The sequence below is a fragment of the Somniosus microcephalus genome, chromosome 11, assembly GCF_052327205.1.
Source record: "Somniosus microcephalus isolate GS21.2 chromosome 11, FLI_Smic_1.0, whole genome shotgun sequence".
NCBI lineage: Eukaryota > Metazoa > Chordata > Chondrichthyes > Squaliformes > Somniosidae > Somniosus > Somniosus microcephalus.
Window position 1 is genome coordinate 26,761,898 of NC_140997.1, and position 25,527 is coordinate 26,787,424.

General features: G+C 44.9%; 1 protein-coding gene across 2 annotated transcripts in view; it reads right to left on the reverse strand.

The window, feature by feature from the left end:
• Positions 1 to 1,263: 1,263 nt before the first annotated feature.
• The window catches only part of rnf151 (ring finger protein 151), a 36,554-nt gene continuing 12,290 nt past the window's right edge, over positions 1,264 to 25,527 (reverse strand). The window contains exons 5-7 of one of the 2 annotated variants that reach the window (XM_086000394.1): positions 24,456 to 24,599; positions 3,997 to 4,267; positions 1,264 to 2,490 (exon numbers count right to left, since the gene is read on the reverse strand). In XM_086000394.1, coding sequence (XP_085856520.1) covers positions 2,412 to 2,490; positions 3,997 to 4,267; positions 24,456 to 24,599 — 494 coding nt within the window. In that variant the 3' untranslated portion in view covers positions 1,264 to 2,411. The remainder of the gene's footprint in view (positions 2,491 to 3,996; positions 4,268 to 24,455; positions 24,600 to 25,527) is intronic. The other variant, XM_086000395.1, reaches the window with a different exon arrangement.

Sequence of the window (25,527 nt, forward strand, 5' to 3'; positions counted from 1 at the left end):
GGACCAAATCTAAGGTTGCTTGCCCCCTGGTCGGTTTAGTTACATACTGCTAAAGAAACCCATCCCTAATACACTCAATGAACTCATCCTCAAGGCTGCCCTGCCCAATTTGATTTGTCCAGTTAATGGGAGTTAAAATCCCCCATAATTATAGCTGTTCCCTTATTACAAGCCTCAACTATTTCCTGATTGATACTCCAACAGAGTTGCAACTGTTCGGAGGCCTATAGACTACACCCACTAGTGTTTTTTTCCCCCTTATTATTCCTTATCTCCACCCAAATTGTTTCACTATCCTGCTCCTTTGACCCAATATCATTTCTCTATTATAGTGATTCCTTCCTTTATTAACATAGCCACCCCACCTCCCCTTCCTTCCTGCCTGTCCTTCCTGATCGTTAAATAACCTGGTATGTTTAATTCCCAGTCATGGTCACCCTGCAGCCATGTTTTTGCAATGGCCACAAGATCATACCCATATGTAGTTATTTGTGCCGTTAATTCATCCATTTTGTTACGAATGCTACGTGCATTCAGATAAAGAACTTTCAAATATGTTTTGTGACAGTTCCTGTTTTTTCCCCTTTTACTCCATACCTTCTGTCCCTTCCTGACACGTTCTGTTTTTTAATTCCCCCACTGCTACCTAAGTCTATGACCTTCTCCGTTGTCATTTTTATTATTTGCTCTCCAGAAACCGCCCCCCCACTAATTAGTTTGAAGCCCTCCTACAGCCCTAGTTATATGATTCGCCAGGACTCTAGTCCCAGCACTGGCCAAGTGAAGTCCGTCCTAACGGAACAGTTCCCTCCTGTCCCAGTACTGGTGCCAGTGTCCCAAGAAGCAAAACCCATTTTTCCCACACCAGTCTTGGAGCCACGCATTTAACTCTTTAATTTTATTTATGCTAGCCAAATTCGCTCGTGGCTCAGGTAATAATCCAGAGATTATTACCCTTGAGGTTCTGTTTTTCAATTTGACTCCTAGCTGCTCATACTCCTTTAACAGAACCTTCTTCCTCGTCCTATCTACGTCGTTTGTACCAACATGGACCACGACAACTGGATCCTCCCCCTCCAAGTTTCTTTCCAGCCCAGAAGAGATGTCCTTAACCCGGGCACCAGGCAGGCAACACAGCCTTCGGGACTCCTGCTCTTGACTGCAGAGAACCCTATCTATCCCCCTAATGATACTATCCCCTACCACTGCAACATTTCTTTTTACTCCCTCCACTTGAATACCTTAACACATTTATGAAAAAACTTCAATGCAAAAAACTTTATTTCAAAAATCATTCAGCTTACAAGATAGAAAAATCAATACATCTTTGTACTGAAAATTAAAAAACAAAAGTTCACTAACCATGTTAAGGAGACAGCAAAAGCAGGTAGGACTGCACAAGATTCAGTAACTAGGACAAAAAAAACCAAACATCTTTGCAGCTGGACCCAGAGGATTACCTTTATTTTCTTCTCCATAATACTCGATTATGTCCTCAAAAATATTCCAAGAACTCCTCAAACTATGTAGCCACCCACAAAAATCTCTACCGGTTTCAACTGTACATTACAGAGTAGGATATAATGCAATACAAGGTCTTGGGCAAACATTTGAAGCAAGCACGATCATCTAACCCTTGGATGACAAAAACATATTAGAAAGAGCAGGAAAATAATTTTTGCTTCATTTAGAGAATTAGAGAAATTGAACATATCCATCTGGACACCAATTACCAGCATTGCACATTCACCAGTATAGCTCCTCTTACCTAGCCACCAAATGTGCTCCAACTTCAAGAAGGCTCGCTGTACTTGCTCATTCCATTTCAAAGACTACCCATCATTGCAGTCTCTCAGCAAGATCGACAAATCATGGGCAATTTTGCACGGTGGGCTCACACTAGGAACTGGACAAGCTGCCCAAACTCATTTTACAGCCAGCTATGTGAAATGGGATTGACTAGCCTCAATCCATTTCCTATTGGGTGCAGGCCCATGAAAAACTGCCAGTCTTGTTAAAAGGCCACAAAGGTGGCTGGTGGAAATAGTGCACTGGCACAGCCAAAGGTGCACTTCAGAGGCAGGAGTTCAGACTTGTTGACTCAGGGTAGGAGCAGCTTTATTCTGCATCTGGCCTGCACTGTACCCAAAAAGTGCCACCTAGTCCTTCATTGGATAACTAATCAATTGCAGTTCTAGATACAACCATTTACTTTCAATACAAACTTAAATACAAGGAAAGCAAATTTACAAAGTACTCTGGCTTTTGGCATTTACTGAAAAAAACTTCTCAAAGAGATCACTCAGCATGAATTATGGAAATCAGCAAAAACAAAACGCATTTAAAACGGTTATCAACTAGTAGAAGTTCTCCATCTTTCAGATCATCCAGCTAAAGGGAGCAGAATATCATCAACGTGGCTGGCTATGCTGTCTTCTGGACAACAATCCAAAACTGAGGTTGCTGCGCTTCCAAACAAATTTTCGCCGTCTAAAATGTTAGAGAAATAAGTATAAAATTGTTTTTAGAACATAGAAACACAGGAGCAAGAGTAGGCCCTTCGGCCCTTCAAGCCTGCTCTGCCATTCAATATGATCATGGCTGATCCTCTATCTCAATACCATATTCCTGCTCTCTCCCCATACCCCTGGATGCCTTTTGGGTCTAGAAATCTATCTGTCTCCTTCTTAAATATATTCAGTGACTGGGCCTCCGCAGCCTTCTGTGGTAGAGAATTCCACAGGTTCACCACCTTAAAAGAACAGTAATAGCAGAGCTTGCTGATTCAGACAAAACCAGTCCCATTTGCTGAAGCTCACCCTCCAGATGGAATTATTAATAATGATAAAAGGATAAAGGACATTTAAAAAAATACCTAAAGGCAAATATGTATTCTTTAAAGGGGTTTACTTAAAATATTATGGGTAAAACATTATGCAGACTGGAAAAGTCAGTAGAATGCCTGATTCTTTAACAAGCTGGTTCAGTTGGAAACCTGTGTGTGTTTCCTTTATTGGAAACTACCAATATCCCCATTACACATACCCCTTCCTTATATAATCTGGTTAGGTTCCCTGAAAATGTAAGCAGTGTTGCCCCTTTAAATAACAGCACTAATTTACAGTGGTAAATGAGCATGCAGGTATGAAACGCATTGCTTGCATTAAGCCAGTGCTTTGCACAAACACTGGGTGACCCAAACAGAAGGGTCTGATTTAATCCTATTCAAACTCCTTCTGTGGTTAAATGGTCATTGCTCTAGTGATGGATCGCAATGGGCATAAACTGGTTGGGGGGGGGGGGGGGGGGGGGGGGGGGATCAGTGGAGGATTACAAACGCAATACTACAGGTCAGCAATTCTGCTGAGATTTCAGGGAATACAGGAAACTTTGTGCTATCCGGCACCGACGGGACCGAGCCGTTGCCGTTCCCTCAAAACTGCCGGACACTCCAGCGCTAATGTTGAAACATACGGAAGCTTTTGAGCTCCGTATCGGTCAACAAACCCTGTTGCTTAGCAACAGCTTCTAAACAGTCCAAGCGTCTCTAAAGCTTAGCAACAGCTTCAGCAGACCTTGACTGTTGAGGAAAAAAGCAACGAGAAGAAAAAAAAATTAACGAAAACGGCACCGGATAACACAAAGTTTCCTGTAGTTAGGTTACTCTTTCAACACGGTGCTCATTAATAAATGGCAACATGCCCCAGGCACAGTGCTTTACACACATAGTTTCGCAGCAACAATGGCATATCATAATAGATTCCATTATTAAAAATTAAAATATGAACCGGTCATTGTAATGAGTGATATTTGGCAGGTCTGCTAAAATAGCTTTACTGCACTTTTCCTCTGCACAGATGTTCATGCAGTGTTGAACTTTACTTTATTCGTGGTCTACTGGATTGTGACTCCAGAGCCAAAAGCAAATGTATTTTGGTGACCAGCTCACTTCTTATTCTGTGTCATAGGAATCTGTCCAAAGAAAAGTAAACTAACCTCAAAGAATGAAACATCCAAGGCCTGAGCCTCTTTCTGGTGGAAGCAGCTTGACCAGACAAAGAACTGACATCCTGTGAAGCAGCGTTTCCATGTACTCCATCATCCGCTCCAAAATATGAATGGAGGTTCTGGGAACCAGTGCAATTTCTAAAGAAATTGGCTTCCTGTTCAGTGCTGGAACTGGAACTGACTGAAATGGTGTCCTCAGTTGTATGGTCAGGTATTGCTTCATCCACCTCTTCTTCATTCTCAATATCTTCTGAGTCACCTGATGGAAGTATAGATTTAATAGGGTGAAGTTCTACTTCAGAAGATCCATCTGATAGAATTAGACACTTGAAAATTATAAAATCAGAAGTCAACTGATACAATCTCTTAACTTGCGGTTGCTTAATTCAAATTATTTGTTCAAATTGAAATTGCACAGAAGTTGCCATCCATTTGCTAAATTTGAACCATTAGTTAATTTGAATTGCCAGCATAAATGGGTCCTGACCAGGGATATCTGACAATTAATTCAAATTCAACTCTGATCAACAAGATGCCCAAGGTGGTAGCCCTCCCCTACTGGCGTGCAGGACATCATCGAGCAGAGACCGAGAGCAATTTCAGGAGGAGTTTGAGGGCATGACTAGCCAAAGGTCCTGACTACTGAGGAAAAATACAAAATCAAATATATGGAGGAGCATCTGGAGAAATGAAGAAAGTAGATGGAGGGAGAAAACTGCATTGCACAGCTCGTAACCTTGTATACAGGTATACAGGGACCTGGTGAGACCACACCTGGAGTGCGGTGTACAGTTTTGGTCTCCTTACCCAAGGAAGGATATACTTGCCTTAGAGGTAGTGCAATGAAGGTTCACCAGACTGATTCCTGGGATGGGGGGATTGTCCTACGAGGAGAGATTGTGTAGACTACGCTTATATTCCCCAGAGTTTAGAAGAATGAGAGGTGATCTCATTGAAACGTATAAAATTCTTACAGGGCTTGACAGGGTAGATGCGAGTCAGCAGAGAGTGCTGTGAGTTTGGGTAAGTGTGTGAGGTCTTTAATTGTTATTTCTCTTTAAATCATTCTTGATAAGATTACTTAAGCAGTTTAAGTTAAGGGGAAAAGTTAAATATTTGGGATTCTGTTGGTTTAAGAAGAGTAAAACAAGGTGACACTGCAGTAGGAGTAAATTGGCACAGCAGGCAGTGGAAACCAGTTTTCTAACCAATCAGCAGGGGTGACTCATTTGGCTGTAAACAAACAAACAGTATAAAAAGACCAGGCTAGTGCGAGCAAGCACTGAGTGCGAGTCAGCAGAGAGTGCTGAGAGTTAGGGTAAGTGGGGTGTTAGGTGCTCTTTTCAAACTTTAACTCTGTGGGTTGTAGTTAATAAGGCCTTTCTGGTGCAGTGTGACTGTTGGTAAACCATTTAACTGGTGTAATTAGAGGGATTGATTTAAATTAAATCCAATTAATTAAAGGGGATACTAGCATCTATAATCAGGCAGAGGCTGTCCATAACTAACAATAAAAAATTTAATTAATTACATAGAATGGAGCAGGTGATGTGTTACTGTTGCGAGATGTGGGAGCCGGTGGACCCCATTGAGGCTCACGGTGATTACGTCTGTGACAAGTGTCTGCTGCTACAGGAACTCCAGCTCCGTGTTGATGAGCTGGAGTCTGAGCTTCAGACACTGCGACACATCAGGGAGGGGGGAGAAGTACCTGGACTCTATCAGGAGGTGATCACACCTATGAAGTTAATTCATTCAGATGTAGCCCATGGTCAGGGACAGGATGGTGTGACTACAAGTGAGGCAGGTACGGGGATCCAGGAGGTAGAGCTGGAGGAGCCGCAGCCCTTGCTCTTGTCCAGCAGGTTCGAGGTTCTTACTCCCTGTGGGGACGGGAGCAGGGACTGCAGGGAGGATGAGCAACCTGGCCACAGCACCGTGGAACGGGGGGGCCATTCAAGAGGGGGGAGTAAATAGAAATGTTGTAGTGGTAGGGGATAGTATTATTAGGGGGATAGATAGAGTTCTCTGCAGCCGAGAGTGAGAGTCCCAAAGGCTGTGTTGCCTACCCGGTGCCAGGGTTAAGGACATCTCCTCTGGGCTGGAAAGAAACTTGCAGTGGGAGGGGGTGGATCCAGTTGTCGTGGTCCATGTTGGTACAAACAACGTAGATAGGACTAGGAAGCCGGTTCTGTTAAAGGAGTATGAACAGCTAGGGGTCAAATTAAAAAACAGAACCTCAAGGGTAATAATCTCTGGATTATTACCTGAGCCACGAGCGAATTTGGCTAGGACAAATAAAATTAGAGAGTTAAATGCATGGCTCAAAGACTGGTGTGGGAGAAATGGGTTTTGCTTCTTGGGACACTGGCACCAGTACTGGGGCAGGAGGGAGCTGTTCCGTTGGGACGGGCTTCACTTGGCCAGTGCTGGGACTAGAGTCCTGGCGGATCATATAACTAGGGCTGTAGAGAGGGCTTTAAACTAACTAGTGGGGGGGGGGGGGGGAGGAGGTTCCTAGAGAGCAAATAATAAAAATGACAACAGAGAAGGTCATAGACTTAGGTAGCAGTGGGGAAATGAAAAACCAGAGCGTGTCAGGAAGGGGCAGAAGGTATGGAGTAAAAGGTAAAGTAATAAAAAGGGCAAAAGCAGGAACTAAGTGCCACAAAACATATTTGAAAGTTCTCTATCTGAATGCACGTAGCAGTCGTAACAAAATAGACGAGTTAATGGCACAAATAACTACATATGGGTATGATCTTGTGGCCATTACAGAAACATGGCTGCAGGGTGACAATGCCTGGGAATTAAACATACCAGGTTATTTAACGATCAGGAAGGAAGGGGAGGTGGGGTGGCTATGTTAATAAAAAGGAAGGAATCACTGTAATACAGAGAAATGATATTGGGTCAAAAGATCAGGATAATGAAACAGTTTGGGTGGAGGTAAGGAATAATAAGGGGAAAAAAACACTAGTGGGCGTAGTCTATAGGCCTCCGAACAGTTGCAACTCTGTTGGACGGAGTATCAATCAGGAAATAGTTGAGGCTTGTAATAAGGGAACATCTATAATTATGGGGGATTTTAACTATCATATTAATTGGACAAATCAAATTGGGCAGGGCTGCCTTGATGAGGAGTTCATTGAGTGTATTAGGGATGAGTTTCTTGAGCAGCATGTAACTGAACCAACCAGGGGGCAAGCAACCTTAGATCTGGTCCTGTGTAATGAGACAGGATTAATTAAAAATGTCCTAGTAAAGGATCCCCTTGGAATGAGTGACCATAACATGGTTGAATTCCATATTCAATTAGAGGGTGAGAAGGTTGGATCTCAAACAAGCGTGCTAAGCTTGAATAAAGGAGACTATGAAGGTATGAGAGCAGAATTGAGTAGAGTGGATTGGGAAAATAGATTCAAGGGTAAGACGATACATGATCAGTGGTGTACATTTAAGGAGTTATTTTACAACTTCCAAAAAATATATATTCCACTGAGAAGAAAAGGGTGTAAAAGAAAAGACAGCCATCCGTGGCTAAGTAAAGAAATTAAGGATAGTATTCGACTAAAAACAAGGGCATATAAGGTAGGCAAATCTAGTGGGAGGATTGGGAAAACTTTAAAAGACAGCAAAAAATAACAAAAAGATTGATTAAGAAAGGGAAGATAGATTATGAAAGTAAATTAGCAAAAAATATAAAAACAGATAGTAAGAGCTTTTATAGTTATATAAAAAGAAAAAGGGTGGCTAAAGTACATGTTGGTCCCTTAGAGGATGAGACCGGGCAATTAATGGTGGGAAATATGGAGATGGCAAAAACACTGAATGAATATTTTGTATCAGTCTTTACAGTAGAAGACACTAAGAATATCCCAACACTGGACAAAGAGGGGGCTATGGGGGGGGCGGGGAGGAGCTAAACACGATCAAAATCACTAAGGAAGTGGTACTCGGTAAAATAATGGGACTCAAGGCGGATAAATCACCTGGACCTGATGGCTTACATCCTAAGGTCTTGAGGGAAGCGGTGGTAGGGATTGTGGATGCATTGGTAATAATTTTCCAAAACTCCCTGGACTCAGCAAAGGTCCCGGCAGACTGGAAAACTGCTAATGTAACACCCTTATTTAAAAAGGGCAGTAGACAGAAGGCTGGAAACTATAGACCGGTTAGCCTAACATCTGTGGTAGGTAAAATTTTGGAGTCCATTATTAAGGAGACAGTAACAGGACATTTGGATAATCATAATTTAATAGGACAAAGTCAGCATGGTTTTATGAAGGGGAAGTCATGTTTGACAAATTTGCTGGAGTTCTTTGAGGAAGTAACGTATAGGGTGGATAAAGGGGAACCAGTGGACGTAGTGTATTTAGACTTCCAAAAGGCATTTGACAAGGTGCCACACAAAAGATTATTGCTTAAGATAAAAAATCACGGGATTGGGGGTAATATTCTGGCATGGATAGAGGATTGGCTATCTAACAGAAGGCAGAGAGTTGGGATAAATGGTTCATTCTCAGAATGGCAATCAGTAACTAGTGGTGTTCCGCAGGGGTCGGTGCTGGGTCCCAACTCTTTACAATCTATATTAACGATTTGGAGGAGGGGACCGAGTGTAACATATCAAAGTTTGCAGATGATACTAAGATGGGAGGGAAAGTAGTGAGTGAGGAGGACATAAAAAACCTGCAAGGGGACATAGACAGGCTAAGTAAGTGGGCAGAGATTTGGCAGATGGAATACAATACTGGAAAGTGTGAGGTTATGCACTTTGGCAGGAAAAATCGTAGAGCAAGTTATTATCTTAATGGCAAGAAATTGGAAAGTACTGAAGTACAAAGGGATCTGGGGGTCCTGGTGCACGAAACTCAAAGGTTAGTATGCAGGTGCAGCAAGTGATTAAGAAGGCCAATGGAATGTTGGCTTTCATTGCTAGGGGGAATAGAACATAAAAATAGGGAGGTATTGCTTCAGTTGTACAAGGTATTGGTGAGACCGCACCTGGAATACTGCATACAGTTTTGGTGTCCATACTTAAGAAAAGACATACTTGCGCTCGAGTCAGTACAAAGAAGGTTCACTCGGTTAATCCCGGTGATGGACATATGAGAGGTTGAGTAGATTGGGACTCTACTCATTGGAGTTCAGAAGAATGAGAGGCGATCTTATTGAAACATATAAGATTGTGACGGGGTCGGATCGGGTGGATGCGGGGAGGATGTTCCCGATGATGGGTGAAACTAGAACTAGGGGGCATAGTCTTAGAATAAGGGGCTGCTCTTTCAAAACTGAGATGAGGAGGCACTACTTCACTCAGAGGGTGGTAGGTCCATGGAATATGCTGCCCCAAAAAGCTGTAGAAGCTACATCATTACATAAATTTAAAACAGAAATAGACAGTTTCCTAGAAGTAAAAGGGAATTGAGGGTTACGGGGAGCGGGCAGGAATTTGGACGAGTCTAGGTTCGGATCGGACATGGCCCTGTGGGTAGCGGAGCAGGCCCAGGGGCCGTGTAGCCTGATCCTGCTCCTATTTCGTGTGTCTAATTCTGTTAGATTCAGGAGATGGTTCTGTGATAGTGGATTGGTGGTTAGGATCAGATCGGCCATGGTCTTGTTGAATGGCGGAGCAGGCTCGAGGGGCCGATTGGCCTACTCCTGCTCCTATTTCTGGCCTACTCCTGCTCCTATTTCTTATGTTCTTATGCTGGGAGGAGGTTTCCCCTGGCTGGGGAGTCTAGAACCAGGGGTCACAGTCTCAGGATAAGTCAGCCATTTAGGACTGAGACGAGGAGAAATTTCTTCACTCAGAGGGTGGTGAATCTTTGAAATTCTCTACGCCAGAGAGCCTTGGATGCTTGGTTAAGTATATTCAAGACTAAGATCAACATATTTTTGGATACGAAGGGAATCAAGGGATATGGAAATAGTGTGGGAAGGTGGAATTGAGGTAGAAGATTAGCCATGATCTTATTGAATGGTGGAGTAGGCTCGAAGGGCCGACTCCTGCACCTATTTATGTTCTTATGTACAATGCTCAAGTTTTGATTACGTGTATTTCTATAGTTCAATTAACATTTAATTTTTTTTTTAGTGTTTTAGTGTGATTTTTCATTAAAATTCCTCAATTCAAACCATTAGCAAATTACAGATAATTTAATTTGAAACAAAAAGGACAATTAAAATTGACCGTATTAATCCCCACACAGCAAAGATTACCACTATCAGCCTAACCAGAAAGGGACATCAAGTACTGTGCAAGTCCTTCACCATAGGGAGGAAAAATAAAACAAAACTATGGACAAGTTAGCTCAAGAGACCAGTGCGCCACCTGAAAGTCAGCTCACAAGCACCACCGAGATACACGGGAGCAGGTTTACTCGGAAGTAATTAGTGTGCAGAGTGAATTGGAAAATTATAAAACGGAACAAAAGAAAATGTGCTGCAACACCAGTCAGCCACATATTTAAATAGAAACTGATTTTGCACTTTGTACACTGTCGAAGCTCAGACTTCGTGTACTTAGCAGCTTTTAACATTCGGAAAGTCTCACCATTTCAGAATGCATTCCTTCTGAACTGTGCTTCAAAGTAGTTTAAAAGTTTGTGTTGTATCCGTGTGTTAATGGAGACACGGAATGCAGGAGTTGGTTTAACAGGTGTTTACTGAACAAAGTCTGGAGGTGAACTAAAAGATACAAGACACTTGTATACAAGATACAAGTCTAAAGATGTGGTGCGGGTTAGGTTGATTGGCTATGATAAATTGACCCTTAGTGTTAGGGGGATTAAATACGTGGGGTTACGGGGATCGGGTGGGATATGTGTCGGTGCAGGCTCGATGGGCCGAAATGGCCTCTATCTGCACTGTGGGGTTTCTGTGATTCTGTGATACAGGGTTATATACCAGAGTGGTCACTACCGGTATTACAGTACACAGGGGCTCTTCATACACTACAATTCCTCCCCTTTTAGATAATTGGTACATAACATTTTAAGTAATCATTAATTAACATGTTTACAAGAATAATCTACACATTTGCGGCAGTTAATCAATTATAAGTCAGTCTCTCTGGAGGCTTCCTGACTCGGTCCGGATAACGCCTCGGTGGTGTAGGTGGTTCTTTTGGCAAGGTCGATTCGGCTTGAATGCCAGAGTCGGGTTCATCTGGTTCCAGTATCACCGGATCGGAGGTAGATACTATGGGTATCTCTGCTTCATCATTAGGCATATACAGTTGTGGTGTAGGTTGTCCCTTTTCGGATGACTATGATCTGGTCAGCATGGCGCCTTATTATGCTTTCTCCAATGTCCACGGTATACATCAGCGGTCCTAGTCGTGTGCAAATAGTTCCAGGCTGCCATTTCTCGGTACGGTAGCCCCGGGCCAAAACTTGTTGACCTATCTGGAAGGTTCTAGTTGGCCTTTCATTCATGCCTTGAAATTGCCGGTTCTCCACGTCCCTTCTGATGTTTGGCTTGATCAAATCCAGCCGGCATCTTAGGCTTCTATTGAAGAACATCATGGCGGGAGTTTGGTTTGTAACCGCGTGTTGCATTCCTGTGTGCAAACAAGAAGTTATCTACCTTATGTTGTAGATTTATGTCTTCATTACCCATGGCCTTTATGGCCTTCTTGAAGGTCTGGACAAACCTTTCAGCTAATCCATTGGTGGCGGGATGGTATGGGGCGGATGTGTAGTGCTTAACCCCATTGTTTTTTTTAAGAACTTCCTGAATTCTTCGGACACAAATTGCGGTCCATTATCAGAACAGATCTGTTCAGGCAGCCCATTCCTGGCAAATATGGTCCTTAATACTGTGATGGTTTTTTCCGTGGTGGTGGAGGACATCTTTATTACCTCCGGCCACTTGGAGTGTGCATCCACCGCAATTAAGAACATTGCTGGTCCATTTATGGACTCAAAGTCGATATGTACCCTTTGCCATGGAGATGAGGGCCACTCCCATGGATGTAGAGGGGCTTGTGGTGGGGCGTTTTGGACCTTCTGGCATCCTAGACAGCCCTTGGTCATTTCTTCGATGTCTCCATCGATACCTGGCCACCACACCAACGCTCTGGCTAAGTTCTTCATTTTTACTCCACCCAGATGCCCCTCGTGAAGCTCCTTTAGCACTTTATCCTGGAGTTTGGGTGGAATCACCACTCTGGATCCACACATCAAGGTTCCTCGGCACACTGACAGCTGTTCTCTGCGAGAATGCTGGCAACAGTGGTTCGCCATGTGCTGGCCATCCCTTCACCGTTAAATCGTAGACTCGTGAGAGAGTCGGGTCATTTCTCGTTTCCTTTTCAAGGTAGAATTTGTTACTGGTAGACATTCCACTATGGTTGAGTGGAACATCTCCACTGGGTCCACTGTAGGTGCCTCTTCTACCGTTGGCAACGGTAGGCGCGATAAACCGTCAGCATTCCCATGCTGTTTTGTTCCTTTGTATTCTATGTCATATTGGTGTGCCCCTAGGAAAAGGGACCACCTCTGTAGCCTTTGCGCTGTCATAATGGGAACGCCCTTTTTAGGGTTGAATATGGAGACGAGGGGTTGATGGTCAGTCAACAAGGTAAATTTTTGTCCGTGTAGGTAATGGTTGAATTTCTTCACTCCCCACACCAGGCTGAGTGCTTCCCTGTCGATCTGGGCATAGTTACGCTCAGCTGAGTTCAATGAGCGTGACGCAAAAGCTATCGGCTGCTCCGAGCCATCAGGGAATCTATGCGATAATACCGCTCCTATGCCGTAAGGGGATGCATCGCACGCCAGTCTGATTGGCAGTGATGGGTTGTAATGTACCAACACTTCCTTGGATGTGATCAAGCCTTTGCATTTATGGAAGGCACGTTTACAGTCTTCGCTCCATTTCCAAATTACTCCCGTTTGTAGCAGTGCGTTAAGAGGGTGCAGAACAGTTGACAAGTTCGGTAAAGATTTATGATAGTAATTTATCAATCCCAGGAACGACCTTAATTGAGAGACATTTTCAGGCTTTTATGACCGCTTCAATTTTTTCAGGTGACTTATGCAACCCTTCTTCGTTAATTATATGATATTTGTTTCTGGAAAAATTTGCACTTGGGGCAATTTGCTCGTAGGCCCCGTTCTTTCAGCCTAGTGAGCACCTGCTCCAAATTGGCAAGGTGCTCGTTGTCATTTTCTCCTGTTACAAGGATGTCGTCTAGGTAGCATTGAGTCCCCGGAATCCCTTGCAGGACTTGCTCCATAGCTCTTTGCCAGATAGCTGGAGCTGATGCTACTCCGAAAACCAGTCAATTGTACTGGTACAGGCCTTTGTGTGTGTTTATCGTGAGATACTTTTTAGAGGCCTCTTCAACCTCCATCTGTAGATATGCCTGTGCCAAGTCAATTTTGGTGAAACGTTTCCCTCCGGATAGTGAGGCGAAAATATCTTCTATCCTCGGAAGAGGATACTGTACCGTGTGAAGGACCGGGTTTACAGTCACCTTGAAGTCCCCACAGATGTGAATTTTTCTCTGTTCCTCAGATATATCATTATTCAACGTTTTCTTCATGACCGGGACGATGGGTGTTGCCCACTCGCTCCAATCTATCTTGGATAATACGCCTGCCTTCTCCAAATTCTCCAGCTCTGCCTCGACTGCTGGACAAATTGCGTATGGCACCGGCCTTGCCTTAAAAAACTTGGGAATTGCCGCATCTTCCACTTTTGAGGCGGTGATGCCTTTCAAGGTTCCTAGTTCCTGTTGAAACACTTCTTTGGCGTTGGCCAAGATGTCTTTTAATCGTTCAGGTGACGTCATCATTTTTTTTCTTACTGGTCACCGTCAGTGCCTGAATGGAGTGCCAGTCTAAATGTATCTTCCTGATCCATTCACGTCCCAACAGCGGTGGACCACCATCTTGCAGAACGTATAAATACAACTTCTGTATTTCCTTGCCGTTGTATACAACAGGCACCCTTATTTTCCCTCTGGGGTATACTTTCTGCCCCGTATATGTCTTCAAGATAATGGATGTGTCTTTCAAAGGTATATGCGGAAATAGCCGCTCGTAATCCCGTTGACTTATGACGGTCAGAGCTGATCCTGTCTCTAGCTCCATTTTAACTGGGGACCCCGCTATCGTGAGGGTAACCCAAATGGTCTGGTAATCTTCTTTGGCAATTACATTATGTAATTTGAGACAGCTTAGTCTCTTGTTTCCGGAGTCGCTATCACTCTTCTGGTCTTCGGAGCTACTGTCCGTCATCATTTGTACCTTTCTGTACTTTTCCTTATTGATTTTTTTTTTTTTCCTGTCAGTGGATTTTGTGTTTCCAGATCGGCATACACGTGCAATGTGTCCCATCTTTCCGCATTGCCTGCATGCTTTGTCCTTGAACCAACAGTCCCTCTGGTCATGGGTGGATCTGCCGCAGCGATAACATCTTTTGAAACCCCGTGTCATTTCACGGGTGCCGAAGTCCTGTGGCTTTTGCTGTATCTCTGCAGCTTCTCTTGCTGCTGCTTCGTATGATACAGCCACACTGAAAGCCTTGTCCAGTGTCAAATCTTTCTCAGAAAGTAGCCTTTTCTGTGTTCCTTCGCTTAGGAGACCGCAGACGAATTTGTCTCGTAGAGAATCTGCCAGCCCTGCCCCGAATTGGCAGTGCTTTGACAGCTTTCTTAATTCGGTGAGGTAATCAGCGTTACTTTCATTCTTGTGCTGATTCCTCCTGAAGAATTTGAATCATTCCGCTATCAGCAGCAGTGTTGGGTTTAAGTGCTCCTGTAGGGTATCAACAATTTCCTTAAAATTCTTGTCCATCGGTTTGGCTGGAGTGATTAAGTTTCGTAACAGCCCGTATGTCCTTGCGCCCATCAGATTTAGAAGTACCGATGCCTTTTTATCATCCTCTACTTCATTCGCTGTGCAATATACCTCCAATCTTTCCACATATGTGGTCCAATCCTCTATATCACTATCGAAAGCAGTAATATTGCCAGTCTTAGGCATCCTGAAAATCAAAAATGGCGCCTCCTGCGCTTTCCTTTCTTCCCTGCCGAGAAAAAAAAATGGTGCCTCCCGCGCTTTCCCGTCGTTGCCGACAACGCTGTTCTCCGCGGTTTTTATTTACACAGATATTTTTAATAGTTGGAGACTCGTTCCCGCCGGACTCTCTGGGACTTTTCCCTCCCTCTGCTTGGTCCGAACGCCGACCTGTTTTGCAGCGCCGGCCGTCTCCCGAGTGCTCCACCCTCCGTCTGTTTGCCTCCGCCTTGCTGCTCGGCCCCGCTGCAGAGCCACCCGATCGAGCCCCAGCCCACCGACCAGGAAGGATTAGTGCAGTACCTGCCACCAGCCCGGCTAGCTGGTGAAACCACAGTTTTTCTTTTTTTTTTTCCTTTTTTTTTTTCTTCGACCTTCGTCTGAGGAATCGATCTCCTTGAGGTGCTGCCGAATTGCAGGCAAGTCCGTTTCCAATTCGTCGCCACTGTTGTATCAGTGTGTTAATGGAGACACGGAATGCAGGAGTTGGTTTAACAGGTGTTTACTGAACAAAGTCTGGAGGTGAACTAAAAGATACAAGACACTATACAGGCTTATATACCCGAGCGGTCACTACCAGTATTACAGTACACAGGGGCTCTTAAAGGTACATACACTACAATTTGTACCTCCACGAGCTAATAAATGCTTTCAGTTTACAATTAACAAAACGCATCATCTCCCTTTTAATGATGAACATACCCACTTTCATTCATGAAATTTGAGGAGTTACATCAGTTAAAAAGGCAGGATAGTTTACATCACAACTTTATTGCACTTCTGACTCCCATTTATTGTCATTTCACACAAACTTAATTACCCAGCATCACAATCCCTTCATTTAACAGCTACACATGGAGCAGAAATCACAAGGGTATCAAAAAGAAATAGCTCCTGCAATGTATTTGTACAAACAAACCTGTTATATCCGTGTATCTTAATGTTGTGTCCTTCAATAATCAGACTGCAGGGAACGATTCAACAGGTGTTTACTGAATGAGGGTTACTCTAGAACTAACTGTACAGATCACTACTCAGGGTTTATATACAGGTGTGGTCACTGCCGGTACTACAGTATACAGGAGCTGTAAAAAGTAGTTCTCTCCCTTAAGGTATATATACACACACATTACAATTCCTCCCCTTTTAGATTAACAGTACCATAATACTCATTTAACAATTAACATTTTTAATATACAATGTTATATGAAAATAGTCCATTCATATATTCAGTCTCTGGGGAGGCTTCCTGATTCTTTCTGGATAACGCCTTTCCCGAGTGTCTCGCTCTTGGTACGGAGGCGATTCTAGCACCCCGTCATCAGTTGATTCATCAGCTTCCGATGCTATTGTTTCTGAGGTAGATGCGACCTGTACGTTGGGTTCCTCACCAGGTACGTATGGCCGAGACATGGGGTTGACTTGCTCCTGTGACTCTAGGATCTGGTCAGCATGGCATCTCACAATGTTCTCCCCAACATCCACTGTGTACATTAGTGGCCCCTGCCACGTGCATATCGTTCCTGGTTGCCATCTCTCTGTTCGGTAGTCACGGGCCAAGACTGGTTGCCCTACATTGAAGCTCCTTGTCGGCGTCTCATTGATGTGCTGGAATTGCTTACTCTCAACATCTCTTCGTACATTTGGTCTGAGCAAATCCAGACGAGATCTCAACCTTCGGTTAAAGAACATCATGGCCGGGGCCTAGTTGGTGACTGCATGTGTCGCATTTCTATAGGCTAACAGGAAATTGTCCACCTTATGCTGCAATGGAATGTCGTCATCGCACATGGCCTTTACTGCTTTTTTAAAAGGTTTGTACGAACCTCTCAGCCAATCCATTTGTGGCTGGATGATACGGGGCGGATGTGTAATGCCGTACCCCATTCCTTTTCATAAATCTTCGAAACTCTTCGGACACAAACTGTGGTCCGTTATCAGAGCAAATCTGCCCTGGCAAGCCGTTCCTGGCAAAAATGGTCCGTAGGACTGCAATAGTTTTCTCCGTGGTGGTGGATGACATTTTGATCACCTCAGGCCATTTCGAGTGCGCATCCACGGCTATTAAAAACATCGAGTCCGTGAATGGACCAGCAAAATCAATATGCACCCGTTGCCATGGAGATGAGGGCCACTCCCATGGGTGTAGAGGGGCATGTGGTGGTGCATTTTGGACCTTCTGGCATCCTGAGCAGCTCTTTGTCAGGTCCTCGATTTGCTGATCGATCCCCGGCCACCACACGAGCCCTAGCAAGGCTTTTCATTTTTACCCCTCCCAGATGACCTTCGTGAAGCTCATTGAGCACTCTCTCCCTTAACTTGATGTGTGGATCCCGAGTGGTAATTCCACCCAAGGTCCCCTGGCATACTGACAGCTGTTCTCTTCTGGATGAGAATGCTGGCAACAGTGAGTCGCCATGTGCTGGCCATCCCTTCACCATCAAATCACATACCCGAGACAGTGTCGGGTCATTTCGGGTCTCCTTCTCTATACCAGCGTTAGTTACTGGCAAGCATTCAATTATAGTCGAATGAAATATTTCGACAGGATCCATTGCTGGTGCTTCCTCTGCAGTAGGCAGTGGCAGGCATGATAGCCCATCAGCGTTTCCATGCTGTTTCGTGCCCTTATACTCGATTTCATATTGGTGCGTCCCTAGAAAAAGGGACCATCTTTGTAGCCGTTGCGCAGTCATCACCGGAACGCCCTTCTTTGGATTAAAGATGGAGACAAGTGGTTGGTGGTCAGTCAGCAAGGTGAACTTCTCCCCGTGCAGATAGTGATTGAACCTTTTCACTCCCCACACTAGGCTGAGGGCCTCCGTGTCAATCTGGGCGTAGTTACGCTCAGCTGAGGTTAGTGACCGAGACGCAAAGGCTACTGGCCTCTCCGAGCCGTCCGGGAATTTGTGCGACAGCACCGCTCCAATGCCATAGGGTGACGCATCACACGCCAACCGAATTGGTAGTGCTGGGTTGAAATGAGCCAACACCTCTTTTGATGTGATCAATGCTTTGCTCTTCTGGAAAGCTCGTTTACATTCGCCACTCCACTTCCATGGTACCCCCGTTTGCAGGAGGGTGTTCAGTGGGTGTAGTACGGTAGACAAATTCGGCAAGAACTTATGGTAGTAGTTCACCAGCCCGAGGAACGACCTCAGTTGTGACACATTTTCTGGTGCTGGAGCCTTGACTACTGCCTCAATCTTTTCTGGGGACTTATGTAACCCCTCTATCAATAACGTGGCTACAATACGAGATCTGCTTCTGGAAAAACTCACATTTGTGGCGATTAGCTCGGAGCCCATATTCCTTCAATCTAGTGAGCACCTGCTCCAGGTTGGCGAGGTGATCACTGTCATTTTCGCCCGTGACCAGGATGTCGTCCAAATAACATTGGGTCCCTGGAATCCCTTGCAGGACTTGATCCATTGCCCTTTGCCAAATAGCCGGAGCTGATGCTACCCTGAACACCAGCCGGTTGTATTGGTAGAGACCTTTATGAGTGTTGATCGTGAGGTACTGTTTCGAGGCTTCTTCTACCTCCATTTGCAGGTACGCCTGGGCCAGATCAATCTTCGTGAAGCGTTTCCCTCCAGATAGCGAGGCGAAAATATCTTCAATCCGCGGAAGCGGATATTGTACAGTGGGAAGGACTGGGTTCACTGTCACCTTTGAAGTCCCCACAGATGCGAACCTTCTTTGGTTCCCCAGGCGTATTACTCAACGACCTCTTCATTACAGGCACGATGGGTGTAGCCCACTCGCTCCAGTCCACTTTGAACAGTACTCCTGAACGTTCCAAACCTTCCAGCTCTGCTTCGACGGTTGGGCGGATCGCATAAGGTACCGGTCTGGCCTTAAACTTTGGGCTTGCATTTTCCTCTATTTTGATCGTCGCTGTTATGCCTTTTAGTGTTCCGAGTCCCTGCTGGAACACTTCTTGTGCGTCAGTTAGCATTTTTGACAGTCGTCCAGGTGTGACGTCATCATCCTTTTTGGCATCTACAGTCAGTGCTTGTATGGAATGCCAATCTAGCTGTATCTTCCAGATCCATTCACGTCCTAGTAGTGGTGGTCCTCCATCTGGCAATACATATAGGTCCATTTTTGGTGTTTCCTTGCCATTATATATAACGTTCACCCTTATTTTTCCTTTGGGGTAGACTTTTTGCCCCGTGTACATCTTCAAGACAATCTTTGTATCTCTCAAGGGTATATGTGAGAATAGCCGCTTGTAGTCCCTTCGGTTTATGACTGTTAGGGCTGATCCTGTATCCAATTCCATTTTCACTTGGACTCCTGCTATCTTGAACGTGGCCCAGATAGTTTGGTGATCCTCCGTTTTGATCACATTATGTAGTTTCAGACAACCCAGCTCCTTGCTTCCGGAGTCTGTATCACTCTTCTGTTCGTCTGAACTACTCTCCGTCACCTTATGTACCTTCTTGTACTTCTCCTGTGGAGATTTCTTGCTGCTGGTTTTCTTTCCCGACCTGCAGACTCTTGCTATGTGTCCTACTTTTCCACACTGTCTGCACACTTTGTCCTTGAACCAGCAATCATTATGGTCGTGTGTTGTTCTGCCGCAGCGATAGCACTTCACTGTTCCGTATGACATTCATTTGTGCCATATTCTTGCAGTCTCCGTTGTATCTCTGCAGCACCCCGTGCTGCTGCTTCGTGTGATACTGCAATGCTGAAAGCCTTGTCCAGCGTAAGATCCTTTTCTGATGGAACCCAGAAACGGCTTCTTTCACTTTGAAGCCCACACACAAACTTGTCCCTTAAAGTATCTGCTAGTCCCGTTCCAAACTGGCAGTGTTTCGATAGCTTGCGCAGTTCTGTTAAATACTCAGCATTACTTTCATCTTTATGCTGGTTCCTTTTGTGAAACTTAAATCTTTCTGCTATCAGCAGCGGTGTGGGGTTTAAGTGGTCCTGTAGGATTGACACTATGTTTTCAAAATCCTTTTCTACTGGCTTCTCTGGGGTTACTAGGTTTCGTAGTAAGCCATACATTTTTGCACCCATTGAATTCAACAATACCAGCGCTTTCTTGTCATCTGGCACTTCATTCACCTTGCAGTATACTTCTATGCGTTCGACATATGTCGTCCAATCTTCGACTTCATTGTCAAACGCTGTGATACTGCCACTCTTCGGCATTTTTGGGTGTGGTTAGACTGGCTTAAAATGGCATCTCCCGCGCTTTCCTTTCTTCCCCGCTGTGGCTTAAAATGGCATCTCCCGCGCTTTCCTTTCTTCCCCGCTGCAGCTTAAAATGGCGTCTCCCGCGCTGCTGCCAATGCTGCTCTCGGCGCTCCTCGTGGCAAATGGCGACACCCTGTGGGTTTCGTGCGCTGCTCCTGCGCTGCTGCCAATGCCGCTCTCTGTGGTCCTCGTGGCAATGGCAGCGCCTCACGTTTTTCTGCGCGCTTCTCTCCCCCGTTGACGCTGCTCGGCCCTTGAACACCGGCTGCGCCCTGTGCGCTCTGCCCTCTCTCTCTTTCTCTCCCCCGTCGACGCTGCTCGGCCTTTTTCTGTGCCGCTCAGTCGGGCTCTAGCCGCCGCTGTCCGGGAAGGGTCTGCGCAGTACCTGTTGCCAGCCCGTTTCGCTGGACCACCGTGACCGGAAAGCCAAGCCTGGCTCTCGACAGCCTCCCCTGTGATGCTCAAATCTCCGCTGGATGACTGGGCGGTTGCCCGTGGTCGACGCCCGTGCTTCTGGACTCGACCTCCTTCCACTGTTCTCCAGGAGCGAATCCCTGGGAGGTGATGCAGAGTTGCAGGTAGGTTCGAATCTGCGTCGTCGCCAATGTTATATCCGTGTATCTTAATGTTGTGTCCTTCAATAATCAGACTGCAGGGAACGATTCAACAGGTGTTTACTGAATGAGGGTTACTCTAGAACTAACTGTACAGATCACTACTCAGGGTTTATATACAGGTGTGGTCACTGCCAGTGCTACAGTATACAGGAGCTGTAAAAAGTAGTTCTCTCCCTACATACATTACAATTCCCATCGCCCCTCTTTTAAAAATAAAAAAGTTAAAGTGGATCAGTCAATTGCTGGGGGCTCATTGCTGTACCCTGGCCCACAAATGGCAAGACACAGCCATTGTTGGACATTACATTGGAATTTATTATAAACTAGAAAATCTCCTGGAATTAAGCACAGTTCAGGGGCAGGCACTGAAGAATCGTTCATGGGGTAACTTTACAAATCCAGTGGCAAGAACAAGCAGGTCTCTCAGGCAACTGATGTAGCTTGGACATGACATTATACTTTGAACCACAATTTTGTTTTAAAGTGTCACTGACCTGAATAGGTATTTGACAAATAGAGGTAAACGAATATGATTTGATTGGGATTACAGAAACATGGCTCCAGGATGGCCAAGGCTGGGAACTCACATCCAGGGATATTCAATATTTAGGAAGGCTAGGCAAAAAAGGGAGGTGGGGTAGCATTGCTGGTTAAAGAGGGGATTAACACAATTGAAAAGAAGGATATTAACTCTGATGATGCGGAATCTGTATGGGTAGAACTGAGAAATATCAAGGGGCAGAAAACGTTAGTGGGAGTGGTATATAGACCTCCAAACAGTAATACGGAGGTTGGGGATGGCATTAAACGGGAAATTAGGGACGTGTGCAATAAGGGCACAGCAGTCATCATGGGTGACTTTAATTTACATATAGATTGGGCTAACCAAATTAGTAAAAATACTGTGGAGGAGGAATTCCTAGAATGTTTACGGGATGGTTTTCTGGAACAATATGTCGAGGAACCAACCAGAGATCAGGCCATCTTAGACTGGGTATTATGTAATGAGAGAGGATTAATTAGCAATCTTGTTGTACGAGGCCCCTTGGGTCAGAGCGATCATAATATGATAGAATTCTTCATTAGGATGGAGAGTGAAGTAGTTGACTCGGAGACTAGGGTCCTGAATTTAAATAAAGGAAACTACGATGGTATGAGGCGCGAATTGGGTAGGATTGATTGGGGAATGTCACTCAAAGGGTTGACGGTGGATAGGCAATGGCAAACATTCAAAGACCGCATGGATGAACTACAGAAGTTGTTCATCCCAGTTTGGGATAAGAATAAAACAAAAAGGGTGACTCAACCGTGGCTAACAAGGGAAATTAGGGATAGCATAAGATCCAAGGAGAGGGCATATAAATTGGCCAGAAAAAGCAGTAACCCTGAGGATTGGGAGCAGTTTAGGATTCAACAAAGGAGGACAAAGGGGTTAATTAAGAGGGGGGAAATAGAGTATGAAAGTAAGCTTGCAGGGAATATAAAAACTGATTGCAAGAGCTTTTATAGATATGTAAAGAGAAAAAGATTAGTGAAATCAAGTGTAGGTCCCTTGCAGTCAGAAGCAGGGGAAGTTATAATGGGGAACAAAGAAATGGCTGACCAATTAAATGCATATTTTGGTTCTGTCTTCACAAAGGAGGACACAAATAACCTCCCAGAGATGTTGGAGAACATGGGTCTGATGAGAGGGAGGAACTGAAAGAAATCAGTATTTGTAGGGAAATGGTGTTGGGGAAATTGACGGGATTGAAGGCTGATAAATCCCCAGGGCCTGATAATCTACATCCTAGGGTACTTAAGGAAGTGGCCCCAGAAATAGTAGATGCATTGCTGATCATCTTCCAAAATTCGCTGGAATCTGGAACTGTACCCACTATTCAAAAAGGGTGGTAGAGAGAAAGCGGGGAATTACAGACCGGTAAGCCTGACATCGGTAGTGGGGAAAATGCTAGAGTCCATTATAAAGGATGTAATAGCTGAGCACTTGGAAAACAGTGACAGGATCAGACAAAGTCAACATGGATTTACAAAAGGTAAATCATGCTTGACTAATCTACTGGAATTTTTTGAGGATGTAACTGGGAAAATAGATAAGGGAGAACCAGTAGATGTGGTGTATTTGGACTTTCAAAAGGCTTTCGATAAGGTCCCGCATAAGAGATTAGCGTGTAAAGTTAAGGCACATGGTACTGGGGGCAAAGTATTGACTTGGATGGAGAACTGGTTGGTGGACAGAAAGCAGAGAGTAGGAATTAACGGGTCTTTTTCCGAGTGGCAGGCAGTGACTAGTGGGGTACCGCAGGGATCAGTCCTTGGACCCCAGCTATTCACAATATACATTAATGATCTAGGTAAGGGAACTAGATGTAATATCTCCAAGTTTGCAGACGACACAAAGCTGGGTGGGCGTGTGTGCTGCGAGGAGGATACCGAGAAACTCCAGGATGATTTGGACAGGTTGGGTGATTGAGCAGAAGCGTGGCAGATGCAATATAATGTGGATAAATGCGAGGTTATCCACTTTGGTGTCAAAAACAGAAAGGCAGACAATTATCTGAATGGCAATAGATTGGGAGAAGGGGAAGTGCAACGAGACCTGGGTGTCCTTGTGCACCAGTCGCTGAAGGTAAGCATGCAGGTGCAGCAGGCAGTGAAGAAGGCAAATGGTATGTTGGCCTTCGTAGCAAAAGGGTTTGAGTACAGGAGCAAGGATGTCCTGCTGCAGTTGTACAGGGCCTTGGTGAGACCACACCTTGAGTACTGTGTGCAGTTTTGGTCACCTTATCTGAGGAAGGATGTTCTTGCCATGGAAGGAGTTCAGCGAAGATTCACAAGGCTGATCCCTGGGATGGCAGGAATGACGTATGAGGAGAGATTGGGTCGATTGGGCTTATACTCGCTGGAGTTTAGAAGAATGAGAGGGGATCTCATCGAAACTTATAAAATTCTAACAGGACTAGACAGACTAGATGCAGGAAGGATGTTCCCGATGGACGGGGAGTCCAGAACCAGGGGTCACAGTCTAAAGATAAGGGGTAAGCCATTTAGGACTGAGATGAGGAGGAATTTCTTCACCCAGAGAGTGGTGAACCTGTGGAATTCTCTACCACAGAAGGCAGTTGAGGCCAATTCATTAAATATATTCAAGAAGGAGTTAAGATATATTTCTTAAGGCTAAAGGGATCAAGGGATATGGGGAGAAAGCAGGGACAGGGTACTGAGTTTGGATGATCAGCCATGATCTCATTGAATGGCAGAGCAGGCTCGAGGGGCTGAATGGCCTACTCCTGCTCCTATCTTCTATGTTTCTATGTTTCTCAGGACCCGTTCCTACATTACAACCGTGACTACACTTAGGACGGGAGGGTGAGGAAGGAAAAGAAAACGAGCACATATTACATACATAATAACAACACTCATTATTGTTCTTCGCAACTTTTTTTTTCTATACAATAGCTCAAAATTACAATGCTAACCCTAACCTAACTCCGACAATGCTGACTAGATCATTATGCTATTGACAAACGATTTATAAATTCAATAAAAACCAAAGTTCCCACCCCCCACCTCCTCAACTTACCTTCATCCGCTGGCAGCCCATCTCCATTTTCTAAGCCACTCATGGAGTTCCAGGAGCACTGACTTTCATTTTCACCGTATTCTAATGCATCAAGAGTGTTGCAGTTGTCTTCTTCCTGGCCTTCAACAGCCAAGTCTTCATTTTCTAAGACAGAAATACACCAGTTGTGCTTTTCTACTGTACCAGCATCTCAAAAAAAAAAGTGACCTGTACTGGCTGATGACACCATCCAACAGGAGGGTACAAAGGTCCGTCATAATTCAAAACAAGAGAGCTCTCAGACACTACTGGGCCACCAGAAGTGAACAGTGGCCTGAAGCAACTTGCTCGCCTCTGAAGTACACATTCAGCTGCAGTCCTGCGACTCAGTTAAAAATCACTACATAAACTTGAATCACAGATGCCAATTTTTAATCTTAAGGCTGCTACCCCAGCTTCCGGCTCAGCGTGTTGAAGGGGACAGGCACTCCTGGATCACTATCTACCATAGAGAGCCAGATACCCCTAATTGTTTTTGAATTTGTACTTGGGATGTGGGAGACGCAGTCAGGGCTATATCTGTTGCCATTGCTATTCTATATCTATTTCCCAAGTTACCATCTACAAGATGCACTGCAGTAACTCGCCAAGGCTTCTTCGGCAGCACCTCCCAAATTCACGACCTCTTCCACCTAAAAGGACAAGGGCAGCAGGCACATGGGAACACCACCACCTCCAAGTTCCCCTCCAAGTCACACACCATCCTGACTTGGAAGTATATCGCTGATCCTTCATCGTCGCTGGGTCAAAATCCTGGAACTCCCTCCCCAACAGCACTGTGGGAGTACCTTCACCCCACGGACTGCAGCGGTTCAAGGCGGCGGCTCACCACCACCTTCTCAAGGGCAATTAGGGATGGGCAATAAATGCTGGCCTTGCCAGCGATGCCCACATCCCATAAAATGAATTAAAAGTGATTGTTGTACAGCAGAGTGGCTTGCTCGGCCATTTAAGGGGCATGAACAGTAAACTATGTAGTGTGGTCACATGTAGGTCAGACTGGGTAAGGGTGGCAGGTTCACAGAATCACAGA